General features: G+C 44.5%; 1 protein-coding gene across 2 annotated transcripts; it reads left to right on the top strand.

Annotated features, from left to right (window-relative positions):
* Positions 1–1,840: 1,840 nt before the first annotated feature.
* flot1 (flotillin 1) lies at positions 1,841–21,984 on the top strand. Of its 2 annotated transcripts, none has more exons than XM_014159695.3 (12): positions 1,841–1,985; positions 2,733–2,794; positions 3,592–3,667; positions 4,161–4,251; positions 4,404–4,547; positions 14,309–14,428; positions 14,945–15,193; positions 15,425–15,606; positions 17,450–17,495; positions 18,843–18,980; positions 19,261–19,425; positions 19,534–21,984. In XM_014159695.3, the coding sequence occupies exons 2-12, from the start codon at positions 2,752–2,754 to the stop codon at positions 19,558–19,560; spliced, it is 1,281 nt and encodes a 426-aa protein (XP_014015170.1). In that variant the 5' UTR covers positions 1,841–1,985; positions 2,733–2,751; the 3' UTR covers positions 19,561–21,984.
* The last annotated feature ends 5 nt before the right edge of the window (positions 21,985–21,989 follow it).

Here is a 21,989-nt window from a genome sequence, read left to right as displayed (position 1 = left end):
GGGGTGGCAGCATCATGTTGTGGGGGTGCTTTGCTGCAGGAGGGACTGGTGCACTTCACAAAATAGACGGCATCATGAGGTAGGAAAATAATGTGGATATATTGAAGCAATATCTCAAGACATCAGTCAGGAAGTTAAAGCTTGGTCGCAAATGGGTCTTCCAAATGGACAATGACCCCAAGCATACTTCCAAAGTTGTGGCAAAATGGCTTAAGGACAACAAAGTCAAGGTATTGGAGTGGCCATCACAAAGCCCTGGCCTCAATCCTATAGAAAATTTGTGGGGAGAACTGAAAAAGCGTGTGCGAGCAAGGAGGCCTACAAACCTGACTCAGTTACACCAGCTCTGTCAGGAGGAATGGGCCAAAATTCACCCAACATATTGTGGGAAGTTGTGGAAGGCTACCTGAATCGTTTGACCCAAGTTAAACAATTAAAGGCAATGCTAACAAATACTAATTGAGTGTATGTAAACTTCTGACCCACTGGGAATGTGATGAAAGAAATAAAAGCTGAAATAAATCATTCTCTACTATTATTCTGACATTTCACATTCTTAAAATAAAGTGGTGATCCAAACTGACCTAAGACAGGGAATTTTTTCTAGGATTAAATGTCAGGAATTGTTTAAATGTATTTGGCTAAAGTGTATGTAAACTTCTGACTTAAACTGTACATGTAGGTAAGGGTAAAGTGACTATGCATAGATAATAAACAGAGAGTAGCAGCAGCGTGTGTGATGGAATGTGTGTGTGTGTGTGTGTGTGTGTGTGTGTGTGTGTGTGTGTGTGTGTGTGTGTGTGTGTGTGTGTGTGGAGTCGTCAATATTTATATGTGTGTTTTGTGTGTGTGTGTGTGTGTGTGTGTGTGTGTGTGTGTGTGTGTGTGTGTGGAGTCGTCAATATGCATGTGTGTGTTTTGTGTGTGTCCGTGTGTGTGTGTGTTGGAGTGTCAGTGTAGCATGTGTGGGTGTGTGGCTATGTTGTGGGTGTGTGGCTATGTGTGGGTGTGTGGCTATGTGTGGGTGTGTGGCTGTGTGTGGTTATGTGTGGGTGTGTGGCTATGTGTGGGTGTGTGGCTATGTGTGGGTGTGTGGCTATGTGTGGGTGTGTGGCTGTGTGTGGTTATGTGTGGGTGTGTGGCTATGTGTGGGTGTGTGGCTATGTGTGGGTGTGTGGTTATGTGTGGGTGTGTGGTTATGTGTGGGTGTGTGGTTATGTGTGGGTGTGTGGTTAGAGTCCAGTGCGTGTACATCGATCCTGTGCAAGAGAGTCAGTGCAAAAAAAAAAAGAATAAATAAGAATAAAATAAGGAATGCAAATACTTCTTTCATGCACAATGATACACTTCACCTCTCCTCTGCCTATTAGCTATTCATATTTTTTCTGGTGGGTTCATATTGAAAATTGATCAGGCTTTGGATGCTTTTATGTGTGGTATGATTGCTTGTTAGCCTATTGCAGATCTTGACAAACGATCCACTTTCCAGTATTGTCACTATGAATGGTGGATAGAGGACAGGCTAGACAGACTGGTAGACTACATTGACCTGTGGTAGTAAAAGTACCAAACACCTTGATATAGGGGAGGTGCATGCAAGCAGATGAGGAAATGTGGCTAGGATAGAAAAAATTATGCAAAAGAGCGAATATAAACCATGGAAAAAATGCACTACCCTGCCCTGTGCCCAATAAAAAAAAACACAACCCTCTAAGCAAAAAGGTAGACAACCCTCCCCCTATGTTGCCCCCCGCGCCCCTGACATTTCCGTCGGTACTGAACGTCTGCAGTCTGACCACCAGAGGACGTTATTTCTGTTTTACTCCTACGGGAGGCGTGGTCTGCATTTGCTCTCCATTAAGTAACAGTTTGTTCCAATTCCACTATTTGAGCCAGTCGTTAAATCAGGTAAATCGGAGTATATTGAAAACATCTGGAGTGTACACGACGATTTAGGGAAACATATCTTTAGGGTGAATCGATTGGTAAGCTACAGTTGGCAAGATAACAAGTATTTGTTTCTTGTTTGTGGTTGTTATGGACCTAGCTAGCGTAATGTAAACGTTGGATTTTCAGCCAGCAAGTTTAAACTAGATAGTTTGGTTGAGGCGGGGGCATAGAGCAGCAAGTTACGTACTTGACAATGTGGTCAGACTTTGCTGTGATGAGATAAATCTAATATTTGCTGTGGGTCATGAGGGGTGATGCCGGGAGACAGAATAGGGAGGGTCAGTATGGGTGACAGAATGGACTAGAGCACTGACGTTAGCTATCGGCTGTATCGTTCACATTGTTGACCTAGCTAGCTATAGTAACCAGAGACAGCAGAAAAACTATATCTGTGGTAACTATGTAGCTAGCTGTAACATCTTGGCAGACGGTAACTATAATGTACCTTCTGGCATAAACCACGGATTGACGAACAACACTGTTGGAGGATCCACATGGCTAATATAATCTGCTTAGATCCCAGATGAGATGAAACGCCTTTGCTTTGTCCCATTCTGCCAAATAACGTTCTCTCTAAACTGTAGTCTGGTCTACACCCAGACTGTCTGTCATTTTTTTCACAAGTTGATTGCCTTACTTTTTCTCAGCACAAGTACTAACCACAAAAGTAACTATTTGGAATTGGAACTAGCAGCAAAAGACTAGTACTACCCCAGGGATTGTTGAAAGATTAGGCCAACCAAGTGGAGACTGTCTAATGTTGACAATCTTAACCAAAACAGCTCTTAGGTCCAAATCAAGATGTTCTACACATGTGGACCCAATGAAGCCATGGTGGTGTCTGGTAAGATGTTTTGTTTTATGTGTTAATATTTATTAACATAATATTATGACACAATACAGAACCCTAAAAATAAACAGTTTGGGTAATCTACACAACCTTACCTCCATTGCCATACATGGCCTAATATTGTTCTGACTCTCCTTGAAACTGTAATAGGTCTGTTGTTTACTGTATGTGATTGTTTACAGTACAAGTAACAGTAAATGTAATGCAGGGCCATGTGACTCACTTTAGCCTATCATCAAGTGTCATGTGATACCATTTAGCAACTCTCTGGGCCACTTTCAGTTGTCAAACTTTGCTGATAGAGAAGTCATTAATAGAGCCAACGTGATCCCTTGATCTACATGTCGGCGAGGCATGTTTGTTCTATATTACATATTTCTATCTGAATGTTTCAAAACATTGTGTCCTGCTGAACGTGCCCCGGATGCCACAGTTGTGTAGTAAACCAGGACAGGAATCTCTAATCGGGTTCAGCTCAAACAGTACAGTACTTTGTTTACATTTTACAATACCAGCTGTCAAAAGGCTAGCTCCTCACTTACATTGTATTGTATGGAATGTGGTGCTGCAATGTAGTCCTATATGTAGGAAAGTTAATATGTCAAAGACTCAGTGTGTACATGACATGTTAATTGTGGGCACTACTGTGTTGACAGAGAGTATAGCCTAATGTAAACTTATCTCTCATATTTTCAAATAACCCACTCCTTTTTAGTATATACTAAGGCAATTTCTTTTCCTTTTCTCTGTCAAAGTCTGATTGCCCTCTCTCTTCTTCACTTCTCCTCCAGGCTTTGGTCGTTCCCCTCCTCTAATGATCGCTGGAGGAAGAGTGTTTGTCCTCCCCTGTATTCAACAGATCCAGAGGTGGCTGTCACTCCCTCCCCTTCTTCTTTCAGTTATCTATCCATCTGTTCATCTATCCATCTGTTCATCTATCCATCTGTTCATCTATCCATCTGTTCATCTGTTCATCTATCCATCTGTTCATCTATCCATCTGTTCATCTATCCATCTGTTCATCTATCCATCTGTTCATCTATCCATCTGTTCATCTATCCATCTGTTCATTCAGGGATTCTATTCATGTACAGAGAAAAAGGCCCCACAGTCCCTGTGTATTCTCTACTGTTACTGAAACATAAGTGGTTAAATGAGTAAGCCTATATGAATACCAGGCTACTATTTTAAGCTTATAATGCAACACAATCTATCTGTCATTTGTAGCCTTCACCTGTAGCCGTGGTTACTCTCTCTCTCTGACTCGCTTTCTTCTCCATCCCTCTCACTATCACCTTCTCTATTCTCACTGTACTTTCCCTCTTTGGACCCCTTACCCTCTTCTCTCTGTCTCTGTTAGGATCACTCTGAACACCCTGACTCTGAATGTGAAGAGTGATAAGGTGTACACCCGTCATGGAGTGCCCATCTCTGTCACTGGCATCGCCCAAGTATGGACTTAGAAGTCAACACCCAGCCCCTACACACTTCGTGTACATGTGAAAGTAGCCATGTATTCTGATTGGATAGGTACATTTGACCTCACATGGAATCCCCATCTGTCCTATGTGGCCTTTGACCTCTAACCCCTGACCTCTGGCAGGTGAAGATCCAGGGTCAGAACAAGGAGATGCTGGCCACAGCCTGTCAGATGTTCATGGGGAAGTCTGAGGCTGAGGTCTCCAACATCGCCCTGGAAACACTGGAGGGGCACCAGAGGGCCATCATCGCCCATCTGACTGTTGAGGTAGGCTACACACCGCACCATATCCTGATAAAGGGCATGTGTTGCCTCTGGTGCCCTTTTCTCTTCCTAAAGGAGTGCCTTGGTCTTTTGAATTGCTGAATGTCTCGCTGACTTCAACCTACAAGCCATAGCTTGTTTTTCTCATCGTTGACCTTTCTCATAACTTACCAAAAGGCTAGCAAACCTGCCTGGCAACTTAGAGCAATAACGGATTGTAGTTATTATAACATATGTAATAGTACCACGTCTCCTTTCATTCTCTTGGTCTGTCATTTACTTCCTGTGTAGCTCTGGCTGATCTCCTCTGTGTCCTACTGGTGTCACCCCCTCCTCACGTAGATACAGAAGTACTAGAAGGGACAAAGCCCCTCAGGCCAATTTGACAGGAACACTCATGGGTACACTCGTTATGGCTGGTCGACCCTTATCAATCAAATTCAATCAAATTTATTTATAAAGCACTTTTTACATCAGCTGATGTCACAAAGTGCTGTACAGAAACTCAGCCTAAAACCTCAAACAGCAAGCAATGCAGATGTAGAAGCACGGTGGCTAGGAAAAACTCCCTAGAAAGGCCAGAACCTAGGAAGAAACCTCGAGGACCCAGGCTCTGAGGGGTGGCCAGTCCTCTTTTGGCTGTGCCAGGTGGAGATTGTAACAGAACGTGGCCAAGATGGTCAAATGTTCATAGATGACCTGCAGGGTCAGATAACAATAATCACAGTGGTTGTAGAGGGTGCAACAGGTCAGCACCTCAGGAGTAAATGTCAGTTGGCTTTTCATAGCCGATCATTCAGAGTTAGAGACGAGGTGCGGTAGAGAGTCCAAAACAGCAGGTCCGGGACAAGGTAGCACGTCCAGTGAATAGGTCAGGATTCCATAGAACAGTTGAATAGTTGAAACTGGAGCAGCAGCTTGACCAGGTGGACTGGGGAAAGCAAGGAGTCATCAGGCCAGGTAGTCCTGAAACTTGGTCCTGGGGGAGAGAGAGAGCCCCCCCTGACACATAAACTATTGCTAGCTAAATTCTCAATCTGGCCCTCAAACCATTCACGGTCACCTAATAATCCCCAGTTTACAATTGGCTCATTCATCCCCCTCTCCCCTGTAACTATTCCCCAGGTCGTTGCTGTAAATGAGAATGTGTTCTCAGTCAACTTACCTAGTAAAATAACAAATAAAAAAAATTGCAGCATAAATACTGGAGGCTGAGACAGGAGGGGTCGGGAGACACTGTTGCCCTGTCCGACGATACCCCTGGACAGGGCCAAACAGGCAGGATATAACCCCACCCAATTTGCCAAAGCACAGCCCCCACACCACTAGAGGGATATCTTCAACCTACTACCCTGAGACAAGGCTGAGTATAGCCTACAAAGATCTCCACAAACCTGAGGGGGGCGCCAACCCGGACAGGAAGATCACATCAGTGACTCAACCCACTCAAGTGACGCACCCCTCCTAGGGACGGCATGGAAGAGCACCAGTAAGCCAGTGACTCAGCCCCCGTAATAGGGTTAGAGAATCCAGTGGAGAGAGGGGAACCGGCCAAGCAAGGGCGGTTCGTTGCTCCAGTGCCTTTCTGTTCACCTTCACACCCCTGGGCCAGGCTACACTTAGTCATAGGACCTACTGAAGAGATGAGTCTTCAATAAAGACTTAAATGTTGAGATCGAGTCAGACCATTCCATAAAAATTGAGCTTTATAGGAGAAAACCCTGCCTCCAGCTGTTTGCTTAGAAATTCTAGGGACGGTAAGGAGGCCTGCGTCTTGTGACCGTGTAGCGTACATGTAGGTATGTACGGCAGGACCAAATCGGAAATATAGCTAGGAGCAAGCCTATGTAATGCTTTGTAGGTTAGCAGTAAAACCTTGAAATCAGCCCTAGCCTTAACAGGAAGCCAGTGTAGAGAGGCTGGCATTGGAGTAATATGATCACATTTTTTGGGTTCTAGTCAAGATTCTTGCAGCCGTGTTTAGCACTAACTGAAGTTTATTTAGTGCTTTACCCGGAAAGTAGAGCATTGCGGTAGTCTAATCTAGAAGTGACAAAGCATGGATACATTTTTCTGCCACAATTTCGGACAGAAAGTTTCAGATTTTTGCAATGTTACGAAGATAGAAAAAATCTGTCCTTGAAATGTTCTTGACGTGTTTGTCGAAAGAGAGATCAGGGTCCAGAGTAATGCCGAGGTCCTTCAGTTTTATTTGAGATGACTGTACAACCATCAAGATGAATTGTCAGATCCAACAGATCTTTGTTTCTTGAGACCTAGAACTAGCATCTCTGTTTTGTCCGAGTTTAAAAGTAAAATATTTGCCGCCATCCACTTCCTTATGTCTGAAACACAGGCTTCCAGGGAGGGCAATTTTGGGGCTTCACCATGTTTCATCGAAATGTACAGCTGTGTATCGTCCGCATAGCAGTGAAAGTTAACATTGTTTTCTACTGACATCACCAAGAGGTAAAATATATTGTGAAAACAATAGTGGTCCTAAAACGGAACCCTGAGGATCACCGAAATTTACAGTTGATTTGTCAGAAGACAAACCATCCACAGAGACAAACTGATATCTTTCCGACAGATAAGATCGAAACCAGGCCAGAACTTGTCAGTGTAGACAAAATTGGGTTCCCAGTCTCTCCAAAATAATGTGGTGATCGATGGTATCAAAAGCAGCACTAAGGTCTAGGAGCACGAGGACAGATGCAGAGCCTTGGTCTGACGCCATTAAAAGGTCATTTACCACCTCCATGAGTGCAATCTCAGTGCTATGAAGGGGTCTAAAACCAGACTGAAGATTTGATATAGGCCAATATTTTTTATATTTTCTGGGTCATGGTTTGGCTTTTTGAAGAGAGGCTTTATTACTGCCACTTTTAGTGAGTTTGGTACACATCCGGTGGATAGGGAGCCATTTATTATGTTCAACATAGGAGGGCCAAGCACAGAAAACAGCTCTTTCAGTAGTTTAGTTGGAATAGGGTCCAGTATGCAGCTTGAAGGTTTAGAGGCCAAGACTATTTTCATCAATGTGTCGAGATATAGTATTAAAAACTTGCGTGTCTCCCTAGGTCCTGGCAGTGTTGTGCAGACTCAGGGCAACTGAGCTTTGGAGAAATACGCAGATTTAAAGAGGAGTCTGTAATTTGCTTTCTAATGATCATGATCTTTTTGTCTAAGAATTTATCACTCCTGAAGTGAAAGCCATCCTCTCTTGGGGAATTCTGCTTTTTAGTTAGCTTTGTGGCAGTATCAAAAATAAATGTTGGATTGTTCTTATTGTCCTCATTGAAGTTGGAAAAATAGGATGATTGAGCTGCAGTGTGGGTTCTTAGTACCGCCGTGCAGTATCGGTCTTTCCAAGCCAGTCGGAAGACTTCCAGTTTGGTGTAGCACCATTTCTGTTCCAATTTTTTGGAAGTTTGCTTCAGGGCTCTGATATTTTATGTATACCAGGGAGCTAGTTTCTAATGACAAATGTTTGTTCTTTATGGGTGCGACTGCATCTAGGGTGTTACGCAAGGTTACATTTAGTTCCCCACTTAGGTGGTTAACTGATTTTGTACTCTGACGTCTGTGGTGGAGGAAATCTGGAAGGGCAATCTAGGAATCTTTGGGTTGTCTGAGAATTTATAGCACGGCTTTTGATGATCCTTGGTTGGGGTCTGAGCAGATTATTTGTTGTGGTTGCAAATGTAAAAATCGGTGGTCCGATAGTCCAGCATTATGAGGAAAAACATTAAGATTCACAATATTTATTCCACAGGACAAAACTAGGTCCAGAGTATGACTGTGGCAGTGAGTAAGTCCGGAGACATGTTGGACAAAACCCACTGAGTCGATGATGGCTCCGAAAGCCTTTTGGAGTGGGTCTGTGAACTTTTCCATGTGAATATTAAAGTCACCAAAAATGTGAATGTTATCTGCCATGAGTACAAGGTCCGATAGGAATTCAGGGAACTCAGTGAGGAACGCTGCATATGGCCCAGGAGGCCTGTAAACAGTAGCTATAAAAAGTGATTGAGTAGCTGCATAGATTTCATGACTAGAAGATGAAAACGCAGTTTATTTTTTTTATTTTATTTTTTTTAAATTGAAATTTGCTATCGTAAATGTCAGCAACACCTCCACCTTTTGCGGGATGCGCGGGGGATATGGTCACTAGTGTAACCAGGAGGAGAGGTCTCATTTAACACAGTAAATTCATTAGACTTAATAAGCAAGCCATGTTTGTCAGGCCAATCACATCAAGATTATGATCAGTGATTAGTTCATTAACTATAACTGCCTTGGAAGTGAGGGATCTAACATTAAGTAGTCCTATTTTGAGATGTGAGATATCACAATCTCCTTCAATAATGAGAGGAATGGAGGAGGTCTTTATTCCAGTGAGATTACTAAGGCGAACACCGCCATGTTTAGTTTTGCCCAACCTAGATCGAGGCACAGACACGGTCTCAATGGGGTTAGCTGAGCTGACTACACTGACTGTGCTAGTGGCAGGGTGGCAAACAGCCTGCTGCCTGCCCTGCACCCTATCTCATTGTGGAGCTAGAGGAGTTAGAGCCCTGTCTATGTTCGTAGATAAGATGAGAGCACCCCTCCAGCTAGGATGGAGTCCGTCACTCCTCAGCAGGCCAGGCTTGGTCCTGTTTGTGGGTGAATCCCAGAAAGAGGGCCAATTATCTACACATTCTATCTTTTGGGAGGGGCAGAAAACAGTATTCAACCAGCTATTGAGTTGTGAGAGACTGCTTGGTGACCTCTGACTGTTTCATCCTAACAATATCCCTATACTCTCTACACTCGCCAGTTTTAGCCTTAGCCAGCACCATCTTCAGATTAGCCTTAACATCAGTAGCCCTGCCCCCTGGTAAACAGTGTATGATCGCTGGATGATTATTTTTAAGTCTAATACTGCGGGTAATGGAGTCGCCAATGACTAGGGTGTTCAATTTGTCAGAGCTAATGGTAGGAGGCTTCGGCGTCTCAGACCCCGTAACGGGTGGAGGGAAGACCAGAGAAGACTTGGACTGACTCGTTGCTTAATGGGGAGAACCGGTCGAAAGTTTCAGTCGGCAGAATGAGCGACACTGGTTGAGCATTCCTACAGCATTTCCTTCCAGAAGCCATGAGAAAATTGTCCGGCTGCGGGGACTGTGCGAGGAGATTTATACTACTATCTGTACATACTGATGGCACAGACGCTGTTTCATCCTTTCCTACACTGAAGTTACCCTTGCCTAACGATTGCGTCTGACGCTGGGCTTGCAGCATGGCTATCCTCGCCATAAGGCGATCAATCTCCTGTATATTATGAGTACAGCGACTGCAATTAGAAGGTTTAATGTTACTACTTAGCTTCGGCTGGTGGAGGTCGTGTAGAACCATGTCCAGATAAAGCGTCCAGGGTGAAAAAGTTGAATGAAAAAAAGTTGCGTGAGGGGGAAAAATAATAAAAACCGTAAAGTTGTCAGGTAGCAAAGAAACGTTAGCAACAAACTGCACAGCAGCATGTAAACAACCCACTTGTCCTGTGTGGCTCAGTTAGTAGAGCATGGCGCTTGCAACGCCAGGGTTCAAATCAAATTTTATTTGTCACATACACATGGTTAGCAGATGTTAATGCGAGTGTAGCGAAATGCTTGTGCTTCTAGTTCCGACAATGCAGTAATATCCAACGAGTAATCTAACCTAACAATTTCACAACAATTACCTGAATAAGAATATGTACATAAAAAAAATATATGAATGAGTGATGATAGAGCGGCATAGGCAAGATGCAGTAGATGGTATAGAGTACAGTATATACATATGAGATGAGTAATGTAGGATATGTAAACATTATATGAAGTGGCATTGTTTAAAGTGGCTAGTGTTACATTTATTACATACATTTTTCCATTATTAAAGTGGCTGGAGTTGAGTCAATATGTTGGCAGCAGCCACTCAATGTTAGTGATGGCTGTTTAACAGTCTGATGGCCTTGAGATAGAAGCTGTTTTTTAGTCTCTCGGTCCCTGCTATGATGCACCTGTGCTGACCTCGCCTTCTGGATGATAGCGGGGTGAACAGGCAGTGGCTCTGGTGGTTGTTGTCCTTGATGATCTTTTTGGCCTTGATGTCACATCGGGTGGTGTAGGTGTCCTGGAGGGCAGGTAGTTTGCCCCCGGTGATGCGTTGTGCAGACCTCACTACCCTCTGGAGAGCCTTCCGGTTATGGGCATAGCAGATGCCGTACCAGGCAGTGATACAGCCCGACAGGATGCTCTCGATTGTGCATCTGTAAAAGTTTGAGTGTTTTTGGTGACAAGCTGAATTTCTTCAGCCTCCTGAGGTTGAAGAGGCGCTGCTGCGCCTTCTTCACCACGCTGTCTGTGTGGTTGGAACATTTCAGTTTGTCTGTGATGTGTACGCCGAGGAACTTAACTTTCTGCCCTCTCCACTATTGTCCCGTCGATGTGGATAGGGGGCTGCTCCCTCTGCAGTTTCCTGAAGTCCACGATCATCTCCTTTGTTTTGTTGACGTTGAGTGTGGTTATTTTCCTGACACCACACTCCGAGGGCCCTCACCTCCTCCCTGTAGGCCGTCTCGTTGTTGTTGGTACTCAAGCCTGCCACTGTAGTGTCGTCTGCAAACTTGATGATTGAGTTGGAGGCGTGCATGGCCACGCAGTCGTGGGTGAACAGGGAGTACAGGAGGGGGCTGAGAACGCATGCTTGTGGGGCCCTAGTGTTGAGGATCAGCGGGGTGGAGATGTTGTTACCTACCCTCACCACCTGGGGGCAGCCCGTCAGGAAGTCCAGGACCCAGTTGCACACGGTGGAGGTGATATGGTCCTTGACTAGTCTCTCAAAGCACTTCATGATGACGGAAGTGAGTGCTAAGCCCGCAGGTTTTGGTAGCAGGCCGTGTCAGTGGCACTGTATTGTCCTCAAAGCGAGCAAAGTAGTTGTTTTAGTCTGTCTGGGAGCAAGACATCCTGGTCCGCGACAGGACTGGTTTTCCTTTTATAGTCCGTGATTGTCCGTATAGACCCTGCCACATACCTCTCGTGTCTGAGCCGTTGAATTGCGACTCCACTTTGTCTCTATACTGACGCTTAGCTTATTTGATTGCCTTGCGGAGGGAATAGCTACACTGTTTGTATTCGGTCATGTTTCCGGTCACCTTGCCCTGGTTAAAAGCAGTGGTTCGCGCTTTCAGTTTTGCGCGAATGCTGCCATCAATCCACGGTTTCTGGTTTGGGAATGTTTTAATAGTTGCTCTGGGTACGACATCGCCGATGCACTTGCTAATAAACTCGCTCACCGAATCAGCGTATTCATCAATGTTGTTCGCCGCAATGCGGAACATATCCCAGTCCACGTGATCGAAGCAATCTTGAAGTGTGGAATCCGATTGGTCGGACCAGCGTTGAACAGACCTGAGCGCGGGAGCTTCCTGTTTTAGTTTTTGTCTATAGGCTGTAAGCAACAAAATGGAGTCGTGGTTAGCTTTTCCAAAGGGAGGGCGGGGGAGGGCCTTATAGCGTCGCGGAAGTTAGAATAACAATGATGTAGGGTTTTGCCAGCCCTAGTTGCGCAATCAATATGCTGATAGAATTTAGGGCGCCTTGTTTTCAGATTAGCCTTGTTAACCTGTTTGGGCTAGGGGGCAGTATTGAGAATTTTGGAAAAAATATGTGCCCATTTTTAACTGCCTCCTACACCAACTCAGAAGCTAGAATATGCATATTATTGTTCAGGTTTGGATAGAAAACACCCTAAAGTTTCTAAAACTGTTTGAATGGTGTCTGTGAGTATAACAGAACTCCTATGGCAGGCAAAAACCTGACAAGGTTTCATGCAGGAAGTGGCCTGTCTGACAAGGAGTCGTGCGTCTTGCATCTGTTTATTGAAGAGTAAGGATCTTAGCTGTAACGTGACAATTCCCAGGGCTCCAATAGGCTCTCAGAAGCCGGGAAAATCCTGAAGGATGATGAGGCAGCCTCAGGCTGAAACAGATTATCACCTTATCCAAGTGGCCGATCAGAGGACCATTGAATGAGACGGGTGCGCGATTAGCCCCCGTGGAGTATATTCATTAGGCTGTTTAGCTTATTGCAGATTCCCGGTCGGAATATTATCGCTTTTCTACGAGATAAATTGCATAAAAATTGATTTTAAACAGCGGTTGACATGCTTCGAAGTACGGTAATGGAATATTTAGACATTTTTTGTCACGTTCTGCGCCATGCGCACGACCGTGGATTACCATTCTGATAGTGTCTAGAACGCACGAACAAAACTACGCTATTTGGATATAAAGATGGATTATTTGGGACCAAACCTACATTTGTTATTGAAGTAGAAGTCCTGGGAGTGCATTCTGACGAAGACAACAAAAGGTAATCAAACTTTTATAATAGTAAATCTGATATTGGTGAAGGCTAAACGTGCTGGGTGTCTAAATAGCTAGCCCTTGATGGCTGGGCTATGTACTTAGAATATTGCAAAATGTGCTTCATCCGAAAAGCTATTTTAAAATCGGACATATCGAGTGCATAGAGGAGTAATGTATCTATAATTCTTAAAATAATTGTTATGCTTTTTGTGAACGTTTATCGTGAGTAATTTAGTAAAATTGTTAGTAAATTCACCGGAAGTTTGCGGGGGGTATGCTAGTTCTGAACGTCACATGCTAATGTAAAAAGCTGTTTTTTGATATAAATATGAACTTGATTGAACAGACATGCATGTATTGTATAACATAATGTCCTAGGTGTGTCATCTGATGAAGATCATAAAAGGTTAGTGCTGCATTTAGCTGTGGCTTTGGGTTTATGTGACATTGTATGCTAGCTTGAAAAATGGGTGTCTGATTATTTCTGGCTGGGCACTCTCCTGACATAATTTAATGTTTTGCTTTCGTTGTAAAGCCTTTTTGAAATCGGACAGTGTGGTTAGATAAACGAGAGTCTTGTCTTTAAATAGCTGTAAAATAGTCATATGTTTGAGAAATTGAAGTAATAGTATTTCAAACGATTCAAAAATCGCGCCACTGGATTAGACTGGCTGTTACGTAGGTGGGACGAATTCGTCCCGCCTAGCCCATAGAGGTTAAAATCCCCAGCTACAATAAATGCAGCCTCAGGATATGTGGTTTCCAGTTTACATGGAGTCAAATGAAGTTCGTTCAGGGCCATCGATGTGTCTGCTTGGGGGGTATATATGCGGCTGTGATTATAATGGAAGAGAATTCTCTTAGTAGATAATGCGGTCGGCATTTGAAAAGATGTTTGTTTCTGTCGGCGCGATGCGTGAAGAAACCAGCTGGCTGTACCGACTCCGATAGCGTGTCTCGAGTGAGCCATGTTTCCGTGAAACAAAGAACGTTACAGTCTCTGATGTCTCTCTGGAAGGCAACCCTTGCTCGGATTTCGTCTACCTTGTTGTCAAGAGACTGGACATTGGCGAGTAGTATGCTCGGGAGCAGTGCGCGATGTGCCCGTCTACGGAGCCTGACCAGAAGACCACTCCGTCTGCCCCTTCTGCGGCGCCGTTGTTTTGGCTCGCCGGCTGGGATCTGATCCATTGTTCTGGGTGGTTGGCAAAACAGAGGATCCGCTTCGGGAAAGTCGTAATGTTGGTGAGTTGAAGATGCTCTTATATCTAACCTTTAGTCATGGGTTAGATCCCCGTTGGGGCCACCAATACGAAAATGTATAAACGTGTCTGCTAAATGGAATTATTATATTATCCTTCCCCTGTAGGAGATCTACCAGGACCGTAAGAAGTTTTCTGAGCAGGTGTTCAAGGTGGCCTCCTCTGACCTGGTCAACATGGGCATCGGCGTGGTCAGCTACACGCTCAAAGACGTTCACGACGACCAGGTTTGTTCTCTCTGACAAATATACAGCGACTTTACAGTATGAAGGTCACACAAGGATTGTTGTTACAGAAAAAAGTCTGAAATTGAGATATTAGCACAGATTTGGTAAAAATATTAATGTCTTTTAAAAGTCAGTGTTCGAGAATGAAAGACAAATTCCTGCACAAAAATACTTGTTTACTGTTGTGTTTATGTTCGTAACCAGTTTATAATAGCAATAAGTCCCAAAGGGGTGTGGTATATGGCCAATATATCATGACAAAGGGTTGTTCTTAGACACGATGCAAAGCGGACTGCCTGGACACAGCCCTTAGCCGTGGTATATTGGCCATATACCACAAACCCCCGAGGTGCCTTATTGCTATTATAAACTGGTTATGAACATAAATAGAACAGTAAGTATTTTTGTGGTATATTGCCTGATATACACACTGCTGAAATGCTGTTTCAGCCAATCAGCATGCTGGACCCAAACTACCAGGTTTATTATACTAATAATACTAACACTCTCTGTCAGGACTACCTCACCTCCCTGGGTAAAGCTAGGACAGCTCAGGTGCAGAAGGATGCCAGGATCGGAGAGGCTCAGTACAAACGAGACGCGGTGATCCGTGAGGCCCAGGCCATGCAGGAGAAGGTGTCGGCCCAGTATCTGAATGAGATCGAGATGGCCAAAGCCCAGAGAGACTACGAGCTGAAGAAGGCCTCCTACGACTACGAGGTCAACACCAAGAAGGCAGAGTCTGAGATGGCCTATCAGCTGCAGGTATCCTACCACCAAACTCTGGGCCGTGCAATGATCCTCTCATTCAGACGCGCAACACAGCCGAGGCAGTGTGTCGTGTTCTAATAACGGAAAATATTCACGTTTATTTACACAGGGCAGAATCCTAACTTGAGAAACGTGCATGATCCTCAAATTCCCTCCACTGCCATCACTTTTGATGTAAAGTGTCAGTGTTTTTTCTAAATCCGTTGTATTATTGGGGTTATGTAGGTGGCGAAGACGAAGCAGCGGATTGAGGAGGAGACGATGCAGGTGAAGGTGGTGGAGAGGTCTCAGCAGATCATGCTGCAGGAGCAGGAGATCACCCGCAAGGAGATGGAGCTGGAGGCCAAGGTGAAGAAGCCTGCTGAGGCAGAGAGATACCGTCTGGAGAGACTGGCTGAGGCTGAACGGTATGTTACAATCCCCAGGGCCTCATTTAGAAACGTTTCGTACGCACAAAATTTGCCCCAAAACCTGCATGCAACAGTTGTCAGTTATTAAAACTAAACTTAAGGTGAGAATGTACTTCTCCTTCTGCAGACTCTACAACGTTTCTAGTGTTGCATTGCTAAAAGGCAAAAGTAACCTTGTGCAAATGGAGAATTTATGAGGACACTCTTATTCATAACTAAAAACAAGTAGCTAAATATATTAACAAGATGTAATCATTTGCCGTTATTTTTGCGTTCTAAAATCATGACGGATCACCACCTCAAGCTGAACCTCGGCAAGACGGAGCTGCTCTTCCTCCCGGGGAAGGACTGCCCGTTCCATGATCTCGCCATCACGGTTGACAACTCCCTTGTGTCCTCCTCCCAGAGTGCTAAGAGCCTTGGCGTGACCCTGGACAACACCCTGTCGTTCTCCACCAACATCAAGGCGGTGACCCGATCCTGTAGGTTCATGCTCTACAACATTCGCAGAGTACGACCCTGCCTCACACAGGAAGCGGCGCAGGTCCTAATCCAGGCACTTGTCATCTCCCGTCTGGATTACTGCAACTCGCTGTTGGCTGGGCTCCCTGCCTGTGCCATTAAACCCCTACAACTCATCCAGAACGCCGCAGCCCGTCTGGTGTTCAACCTTCCCAAGTTCTCTCACGTCACCCCGCTCCTCCGCTCTCTCCACTGGCTTCCAGTCGAAGCTCGCATCCGCTACAAGACCATGGTGCTTGCCTACGGAGCTGTGAAGGGAACGGCACCTCCGTACCTTCAGGCTCTGATCAGGCCCTACACCCAAACAAGGGCACTCCGTTCATCCACCTCTGGCCTGCTCGCCTCCCTACCTCTGAGGAAGCACAGTTCCCGCTCAGCCCAGTCAAAACTGTTCGCTGCTCTGGCACCCCAATGGTGGAACAAGCTCCCTCACGACGCCAGTACAGCGGAGTCAATCACCACCTTCCGGAGACACCTGAAACCCCACCTCTTCAAGGAATACCTGGGATAGGATAAAGTAATCCTTCTAACCCCCCCCTTAAAAGATTTAGATGCACTATTGTAAAGTGGTTGTTCCACTGGATATTATAGGTGAATGCACCAATTTGTAAGTCGCTCTGGATAAGAGCGTCTGCTAAATGACTAAAATGTAAAATGTAATGATCATTGCAGAATAAATTCCTCATATTTTCTGCCCATATTCATATTCCTGAAGTAGCCATACAACAAATTACCATGCACATCTCTCATTTAATTGGCGCTATTAGACAGGCTATTATAATTGTTTTAAATTGCTCTAGTTAAGCCTGTACATCCTACAGGGAGCGCAGTTTATAACAGACAGTTGATATGGGTCTGTGGTTGATGTTTTACATTGAAGTGTGTAGGCTACAGCTGTAAGTAACCCTGCTGTAGTTGTCATTTTTTTCCCAGGTACACCATGTTTCAGAATTCAGCATATTTATGTTTGGGGGAAAAAGGGAATGCAAAACAATTATTGCAAACGATCTATTTACAGGTCCACAACCATTTGCAATTGTTTCTGTCTTTCAGAAACGGTCAGATACAGGCCGCCCAGGACATTTGATCAAGTTCACCATTGCTATTTCTTTGAGATAGCGTTTTGGTGTAATTACAATACTTTTAAAGTAAACAGCAAATAAAGGCCTTATTGTCACCATAAAAGGGGAATGATGGGGGTATGTCAGAACTGTGGATATGTTCTGTTCCGTACTAGTCAGTTGTCCTGGACAGTGAGTCCTGTTAAAGGTCCAACATTTCTTCAGCTCCACTCAAACTGTCTCTGTCTCTTTCACAGTGCACAGCTCATCATGGAGGCCGAGGCAGAGGCAGAGTCCATCAGAGTGAGTTCAGCAGCGCCTCCCTCCTCTCTCCTCCTTCCCTCCTCTCCTCTATCTCTTCTCTATCACTCCCCTCCACTCTCCTGTCACTCCTGTTATCAGTCTCTTCACCCCCAGTACAATAGCTGTCTGATATGCCTCCTGTCTTAGCTTCTCCCCCCTCAGCCTGTCCCTTCCACCCTCTCATTCATCCACTTGCTCTCTTTCTCTCCCCCTGCCTCCCCTCTCTCCATATTAAGGTTGGTGTTCTCTGTTCCTCTTCCCGTCTCTACTCTAAATTCCCTGTCTCCTTCTTTGTAGACATCGCTCACTTCCCTTAATACAACCTTACTTTAGGATAGGTTCTCTCTCTTCCTGTTTCATATATTATACACATCCTTATTAAACAGTCCATTTCCCATTTGGATATATTTTTCATAAAACAACCACCCACCTGTGTCTTGTGGTTCAGATGTTTATTATGTACACCACCCTGTTCATGAAAATGGATCGCTCCTACAGACAGTGAGTCACGTGGCCGTGGCCTGCTATATAAAGCAGGCAGCCAGGCATTCAGTTACTGTTCAATTGAACGTTAGAATGGGCAAAACGAGTGACCTAAGCAACTTTGAGCGTGGTGTGATCGTCGGTGCCAGGCACGCCGGTTCCAGTATCTCAGAAACAGCTGGGGTTTACTGAGTGTCTAGGGTTTATCGAGAATGATGCGACAAACAAAAAACATCCAGTCAGCGGCAGTCCTGTTGGTGAAAACAGCTTGTTGATGAGAAAGGTCGGAGGAGAACATCAAGAATCGTACTAAGAGGTGGGCCAGCTCTTAGCCACAAACAGACAAATGGCGGCGCAGAACGACATCTCGAAAGGCACAACTCGTCAGTCCTTGTCACGGATGGGCCACTGCAGCAGACTACAACACCGGGTTCCACTCCTATCAGCTCCAGTGGGCGCATGATCACCAACACTGGACGATTGAGGAGTGGAAAAACATCACCTGGTCCAATGAATCCCGGTTCCTGTTGCGTCATGCCGGCAGTCAAGATTTCGAGTAAGCAGCACGAGTATGGCTCCATCCAGCCTGGTGTTAATGGTACAGGCTGGTGGTGTAATGGTGTGGGGAATGTTTTCCTGGCACACTAGTAGGTCCCTTGAAACCAATTATTGAGCAACGTTTCCATGCCCCGAAGAATTCAGGCTGTTCTGGACCCGCCCCGGTACGAGATGGGTGTACCTAATAAACTGGCAACTGAGTGTTATTTATTCTTTCATATATTTATATATACACACACAAACAAACAACCTTTGTTTATTTGAACTAATGTGTTCTCTCTCCCTGTCTCTATCCTGTCTGTGTAGATGAGGGGCGATGCTGAGGCGTTTGCTCTGGAGGCTAAAGGTCGTGCCGAGGCAGAGCAGATGGCTAAGAAGGCTGAGGCCTTTAAACAGTACGGGGAGGGAGCCATGGTGGACATGCTGCTGGAGAAACTACCACTGGTCAGTCACACTGAGAATAGGACTGGTTCTACTAGAGACTGGGAGGGTGCATGGATAGGGAGAAGGATTGATGGGAAAGCGGTTCAGTAGATGCAGAGTTTAAGCGGATGGATGTAGAGATGAAGAGATTGGATGGATGCATAAATGGTCAGATTCAGTGTATATAAGGATAGATGGATGACAGATTGATTAGATGACAGACAGACATGTGTACTGTTACTGCAGTCCTGTCTGCTGCTGTTCTCTTCCTGAAGCTGCCATCACTCCTCCTGTCCTCTAGATAGCAGAGGAGATCAGCAGGCCCCTCTCCATGGCCCAGAAGGTTACCATGGTTTCCAACGGCGGGGGTGAGGTGGGCGCGGCCAAGCTGACCGGAGAGGTTCTGGACATCATGACCAGACTACCAGCTGCTGTGGAGAAACTCACTGGAATCAACATCTCACAGGTCTCTGTGTGTGTGGAAGCGAGAGGAAAATAGTATTTGTGTGTGCATATACAGTATGTGAACATATTTGTCGACAAACACTGACATTCTCTCCCCTTCTTTCCACAGGTTGGCCTGTCCACCCGAATGGGCTGAGAATGGAGCCCAGTGACTGAGACAGTCGCACTGTCAGACCAGGAACTCCAGACTGCCTCCTTGTGCCTATAATTATTATTACCTAGTGTAGTTGTCTGTCTGTCTGTCTGCATGCATGCATGTCTCCTTAGGGCATGTCTCAACACTCTTATTCGGCCTCCCCTCTTGCTTCCTGGGCCTTGTTGGCACTGATCTGAAAACAGAGGATGGTTCCTAGCTGTATGTTGTAGGCCTACTGGGGCAGTTTGTGTCTCCTGGTCATTCATAACTCTGTTAGATCAGCTTGGATGAAGGAAAGAAAAGCACTTTGGACTTGCATGACACAGCCTTAGTAGTTCTGGTAGTAACTCAGCCTCCACCATTCTGTACTCTTTTCCCCGTCCGTTATTCAGTGTGTTTTAATCACTGCTTCAAGCCTGCCTTTCTGTCTCCCTCTATTACAGGTTTGGGTCCATATCAACTGTTCAACTGTTTCTGCCTGTCACATAGTTGTATTTTGTAATTCATAGAATGTTATTTCATTGGGATGTGGTTGTGTTTGGGAAATGATCTTTTCATTCTCAGTGCCTTTTTATTGTTCATATAATAATAGTGTGGCAGTATGAGGTCATCCATGTCATTGTTGGGTTTGTCAGCTGATTGTTTTGTCAACATCTGCAGTTGTTCTAGAAGGTTCTCAGCATCGAAAGCTTGCTTAGTTGCTATCAATTGCTTTGCAAATGAAGAAGAAATGATTTTTACTTTCACTGGGAAGAAATGTCCACAATCAGAATTTAGATAATGGTAGTCATGTTATTATACATAACGATGTTCTATCTTGTTGACCTCTGCATGCTCTCTGCATGCCTTACAGCATTCTAGTACCTCTGTCTACCACTTTATGGACAAAGTAGTTTTCCACTATGTGCTCCCCTGACAGTAGATCCTAGATCAGTCTATCTACTGATATCTATAGAATGGCCAGTGCCTTGTTTTAAAGTCTAATCATATCAGTACAAGCCATATTACAATAGAAGCCAAGTTACATGCAGATTATGCTGGTTTTTGTAAGTCTGTGTTTTAAGATTTGTGGGCTTTTTGCCATGACTCTGCCATTTGTGGGGGATGAGATCACAAACTATATGATGGGTTGTCACTAAACCTCTTCTCTCTGTTGGTACAATACTGGCATAGACACAATCAAGGGAGTACCGACTCTGATGGTACCTAATCTAATTACCAAAGCAAAAAACAATGAACTACAGATTCTCTGTTACTATAGTGTTGTTTATCCAACAGACAGATTGTCATCTACACCATTTATGGCTTAGTTCCAGTGTGTTTCTAAACCCTAGACTGATTAGATCAGAGCTTCTACTGTGCTATTACTGTATAAAGGTGTAGATTTTCTGTGAAGTGATTGGAAGGGAGGGAGCAGACTGGGGTTTTCCTGCTGAAGACTAACCTCAGAAGTCTCTTTATCTAGGTCAGGTGTACTGTCAGTCACGTGGTGCCTGGTGGATGTGCTGTTTGAGGTGAAGGTATGTGTGTAGATGAGGGGAATGGAGAAACTAGCCTGGGTGCCAGTCTGTTTCTGCTTTCTTGTCAAATCCTTATAGAATTGCCATGTCAAACATGTTTCCCTTGACAATGACAATGGAACAGGCAAAAACACAAACAGACCTGGGACCAGGCTACAGACACTACTGTAGTGGACTTCCATTAAGTTACATGGTCCGGTGAGGTATACAGGGACCTTCTATAGACTGGAGTAGACCATATACATTTTAATCAGGAGCTATCCTTTCATATCGTAATATTATCATTAGAATGGTGTATTTTTGTTGTGCTGGTCACACCTCTGTTTGATCCTTTTGTAGTATAGGGTTGTTGTAGTTGTTAGGGACTTGTTCTATACCATAGAAATAGAATCCTTCTAATTCTATAGCACTGCTCGGGATTCTAGAAGCTACTTTTCTCTACCGGATTGAATACTACCCCAAAGCTTACATTGCTATCTGGCTGTCTATGCATTTTCTTACCAAGTACCTGACTAAGTTGAAAGATTCCCATTTTTCTCTCAACCTAAAGGCTAAACTATCACCCCAGGTTAAACATGAACAATCTAGAGGCATGCTACGTCCTAAAGATATTAATGAAAGCCAATTTCGCCAAACCAATTCTACTGCTTTCACTTATGCACACACCTGTATATTACATCAGTCAATGACGTGTGACTTAACCTTTTCCTGTACTGTAGCTGCTCTTAGTTAAATGTGATTTGTGTTTATTTTTGTCTATACTTTGTTGACTTGCCAAAATAATCCTGGCCCCCATGTAGTGTAAACTTGGTATGCAAGTGCACTAAGTTATGAATATTATAAAAATTTGGAATTCAATTATTGTAACATCATATAAACACAAACTCTGATTTCCTAACGTAAACCCTT

The sequence above is a fragment of the Salmo salar genome, chromosome 02 (genome assembly GCF_965601325.2).
Source record: "Salmo salar chromosome 02, fSalSal1, whole genome shotgun sequence".
NCBI lineage: Eukaryota > Metazoa > Chordata > Actinopteri > Salmoniformes > Salmonidae > Salmo > Salmo salar.
This window is presented reverse-complemented; position numbering and strand designations above follow the sequence as displayed.

Bases quoted from the DNA above. Each gene is read 5' to 3' on its own strand.
- flot1 (XM_014159695.3), top strand. From the start codon at position 2,752: ATGTTCTACACATGTGGACCCAATGAAGCCATGGTGGTGTCTG. The intron at 15,194-15,424 runs GTATCCTACCAC...GGGGTTATGTAG, and splicing joins AGATGGCCTATCAGCTGCAG to GTGGCGAAGACGAAGCAGCG. The intron at 18,981-19,260 runs GTCAGTCACACT...CCTGTCCTCTAG, and splicing joins TGCTGGAGAAACTACCACTG to ATAGCAGAGGAGATCAGCAG.